Genomic DNA, 4552 nt, shown 5'->3' with positions numbered 1-4552 from the left:
GAGTGTTTGAGTGCCCTCTGACTTGATAGTTTTGAGTAACAAAGGAGGTCCCTTTAGAACTTGAAGTTATAAAAAATAAAATACTACTCATGTAACTCGTTTGGCTAATATTTCTCTGCCTTCTGAAAACTGAATCAGTGTATTTAATCAGTCCAACACTTAATAAGCAAATAAGCTAAATGAGTTTTCTTTTAACAATGCTTCTGTTTTCCAGTCTTCAGGGTTCTAAAAGTGAAAAACAATCAAAAGTCCCCCTAGAATGTTACTTAGAGCTAACTTGAAGCTTTTAAAGACTTAAAAAAGTAAAATTTCATGCTAGTGCTAACAAAGAGGGAGGGTATTTTCTGCTCAAACTTTGACTTTGCATTGAAGGGATATGGAGATGGTGATTCACAGAAACTCAGTACACAAATCAAAGTAACTAAAATATTTCTCCTGAAGTCAAAATTGTCTTTATAATTTCAGGGTTGCTTGTGTCTACAGAACCCTATATCTTGAATATAATTCAATGTTAAAATCACTTGCAGAGGAACAAATTACCTTGTGCATTGTAAATCAAAATAGAACTAAGTGATGTGCAAACTCCACCCCTTATGAGTTGTACTGTGGTGCCATAGAGATACTGCAGAGAATCAGAGCTGTAGGTTGTCTGCAGCCCTTGCTTGTACAGCTCACTCATGGTGTTTCCACAGACTCTCAGGACAGATACCTCAGTTGCTAATTGCCAATCCTGTGGTAGCTGTACAGCTGTACAGGACTTGCTAGTTTTAAGCTGCGAGTAGTAAACTTGATTTAACTAACTGCTACTGCCCTTGGAGCTGTGCTGCAGGTTTTCTGGTTTGAATGGCTAATGGTATCTGTTGCTGTAGACAGAATCCAGCAGTGAGCTTGCTGGCTGTTCTGTAAGCTGTCCAGATGGATGTTGCTAGCTACTGGAATTAACTAAAATATACAGCTTACTGGTTCCAAATGCTGGGCATATAAAGAGCCCACAAATAAAGCATTTATCAGTGTCAGAATGACCGAAGAATATAACAGCTGTACTTTAGAATGAGCAAATCCAGTTCCTGTTCTTGCCTAGACAAATTGATTATAGTACTGAGGATATGTGTGTTTAAAAGAAAAAACAAAACAAAACAAAACAAAACACAAGACAGCCCTAGATCTATATAACCTGTTGACTTACAGGGAAATAAGTGCACGTGTAGAGAAAATTCTGTACTGAAGGAAAGCTGCTTCATCAGATTTCTGACTTGTTGTGAGCCATTTAAATCAACAAACTGCACAGCAAAACTGCACTGCTAGAAAAAGCCACCCTGTTCACTGGAGGGATAGAGGGTCTTCATATGCAGGATGCAACCAAAATGTACTAGTAAGACTACGGTTTTTTTCCAGCATAACTATGTGTTGGGATTTATTGTTTTCACTCATACAAGCAAAGGTAAAATAAGTTTTAAGTAGCTTAAACTAGCTAACATCTAAAGTGCTGCTTAAATATAGTTTGCCATTATTTGAAAGTCACTTTTGACCATTGAAATACTTTGTTTTACAGTTGGTTTGAGTATTGTTTGGATTGTTTCTTAATCTTAAAAGGGCCTTGATGTTTATAGCATGCATTTTCTTTTGCTGCAGTGAAAAGAAGTTGCTTGTTGAATAAAAAGGAAAGTATGAAGGCACTCCTTTCAAAAGTGGAGACGCTAGAAAACTTCTTATTTTCTGGTTCTAAACATGACTTAAAGAGTGGTACACCTTCATCTGGAACCTTTTTAAACAATAGTCTCGGTGCTCCAATGCAGGGCTGTCAGGTTTTACTTCTAGAAATAAAACTGTATCAGCCTGAATGGTCACTCCTCATTAAGAGTTTGACATTGTTGCACAGCATATTTAATGCTAAATTTTTTTTTACCTGTTTGTTTGGTTTGCATCAGTTTCCCTTTGATATTACTAATTTTTATACAAAGTATTCAATATTTATTCTTCAACTTTGCTCTGTACCACAGAAAGACAATTGTTTTGTAAAATTTGTTTTGAATAAACAGACTTATTTCTTTTAAAAAAACCCTGAACAACACAACAAAGGTAAATATGTCTTGTTGCTTTCTTTGTTAGTGACAGAATCAGCTCTGATGCTTCTAAGTGTTATCTGAGTTCATTCTTGCAAGAGGACCTCAAACTGCCCCATCCTCCCCACCCTGCCCCTCTTCCCTTGTTTCCATTCTGTTCTACTTTGCAGCAAAATTGTTGTGGACAAAAGGCAAAATTGGTGTTCCAGCTCACAAATTTGTTTACCAAGCTTCTAGGTCTAAAGTTGTATAAAACTGCTAGTTATTAGAAGCTTAATCTGTTGTTACTGTGAACTCCAAGTATGTTCTCTTCAGGCAGTCATTCCTCCAGAGATGTGCATCTGTCTACACAAATTCTGTTTCAGGTCGTACTTTGCACCTTTTGTAAACTAGCTGATGGTTTGGAGACCAGACATGGTATTTTCATGGGGTATAATTAAATTCAGATAATAATGATGTGTATGTCTCTCCAATTTGTCTGACATAATGTATCAAGCTAGGGATTTTACAAACTGAGTCCTTTGCATCAGGTGAAGAAGAGAACAAAGGAAACTAAGTCAGTGAGGATTGTGGTGTTCAGCTTCTTGCAGGGTGGGTTTTGTTGTGAGGCTTTTAGTTTGGTTGGGTGTTTTTTTAATTGCTCCCTTTGGCCTAGAAACTGTGCAGTTCAGCTAAATTGAACTGGGTTTATGTGGTACTTTTTATTGAACTAAGTGACTTGAGTGTCTGGTGCTTTAGAATACCTTGCTAATAATCTTTCTCTCAAGACTGCAGAATCTCTAGCTTGCAAATAAAAAACCCAGAAGCTTCTCAGAGGCATATAGTCAAATATGAATATTCTGAACACTGAGATGATCTTTAATACTGTTTTTTTGTAAATACATGCAGGGCATATTTGAATGACTTATTTTCTCATATCTTGTAATTAATGCTTCTAAGAAAAAAAAAACAAAACCAAAAAACCCCCAACCCAAATCAAAAGATTTCTATCTGATAGACTGGGTGTAAATGCATGGCAGTAAGCATTTCAGTGACTTCATTATAGCCAACTATTCATTAACCTCAGTGAACTTCAAAGAAGTACTATAAATGCAGTAAGGTGCATTCTAATAACAAATATACTGGCACGTGTGCAGCCTTACCTCCTCCTTGTTGACAGGTTCTCATCACTTTCACTCGTCACCAGGACTCTGCTAGATCCTCCTTGACTAGCTTCATGCATCACTTCAATCTGAATGAAAAGGACGTATTAAAAGTGCTTTTGTTTAGAGAACTTCAGCTCTTTGAAAGAATAAAACCCAGATCCTACCTAATCTAGTAAGTCACTAGACAAGTTAAAATAATTGAATTCTAGATGTGCAGGTTGTAAATCAAGAATACCTCCTCTCTGTCTATATTCTGCTTATTCCATTCCTGATGCCAGGCAAAGTCATCATATTCTTGCACCACAGAATGTGAATTATGTCCTTATGTAGATAATTACAAGCATAATAGTCTGTTCCTTAGACTCTGAAATACTAATTTTTTGCTTCCTGTCTGAAGCCAACTCAAAGACTTCACATTTTCAGAGTGTTTTGTACAGTTCCATGTGAAGAAGTCTGGGAATCTGATTCCTGATGCCAGGCAAAGTCATCATATTCTTGCACCACAGAATGTGAATTATGTCCTTATGTAGATAATTACAAGCATAATAGTCTGTTCCTTAGACTCTGAAATACTAATTTTTTGCTTCCTGTCTGAAGCCAACTCAAAGACTTCACATTTTCAGAGTGTTTTGTACAGTTCCATGTGAAGAAGTCTGGGAATCTGTCCGGTGCCTCTGAGAAGTGTCTGTGTCCGAGCAGCAGTATTGGGTTAAGACAGTGCTGAGCACATGTACATGTGCAGGGGCTGTCCCCAGGCTGAAATAGAGCTTTTGATAGCTCTAGTTTTTACTTTGATAAACACTAACTTAATCTCTTGTCTAGTCTTGCAGAGTTGGATCATTTCAGGCAAGTTTTAAGCAGGCTGTTCTTCCTTTTGCCTGCAGCTTTACGAGCACCAAGCACTACTTGGGCTTACTCAAAAGCCAATTTCTTCAAACTCAGTAAAACAACCCAGCTGCTGAGTTTGCAGTTAATCCAAGCCAGTATCTAAACTCCAGCAGAGACTTTAAGTTCCTGAGCACTTATGTTTTTAAGGGCTGTTTTTGGCAGGGTGGTGCAGGGGGAGAGGAGAAACTGTGGCCTTTCTTACATTATTTAGCTGGTCAATGATAAAGATGAAATCCATTATTAAACTGTCCTCACCTGAACTATTGTCAGAGCAATGGGAGGGGAGGGGAGGGGGATGTAATTTGCAGTGTGGTCTTGGAAAGTAGATTTAAAAATGAATGAATGAATGTTTTATAAAGCCTGTGCTGTGTTGCTGCATATACCTAACCACATGGGAGGAATGCAACTGACTCCTTGCATTTCTGAGAAGAAGACTAATTTCAAAGTCGCTTTATG

General features: G+C 37.6%; 1 protein-coding gene across 1 annotated transcript in view; it reads right to left on the bottom strand.

Annotated features, from left to right (window-relative positions):
* Positions 1-3201: 3201 nt before the first annotated feature.
* MCF2L2 (MCF.2 cell line derived transforming sequence-like 2) overlaps positions 3202-4552 on the bottom strand; it is a 60016-nt gene continuing 58665 nt past the window's right edge. The window contains exon 15 of the mRNA XM_009073097.1: positions 3202-3294. Coding sequence (XP_009071345.1) covers positions 3202-3294 — 93 coding nt within the window. The remainder of the gene's footprint in view (positions 3295-4552) is intronic.

This window comes from Acanthisitta chloris, unplaced genomic scaffold (genome assembly GCF_000695815.1).
Source record: "Acanthisitta chloris isolate BGI_N310 unplaced genomic scaffold, ASM69581v1 scaffold12354, whole genome shotgun sequence".
In the NCBI taxonomy this organism is placed as follows: Eukaryota; Metazoa; Chordata; class Aves; order Passeriformes; family Acanthisittidae; genus Acanthisitta; species Acanthisitta chloris.
Note: the sequence above shows the minus strand (reverse complement) of the source record. Positions and strands in the feature narration are given on the sequence as shown.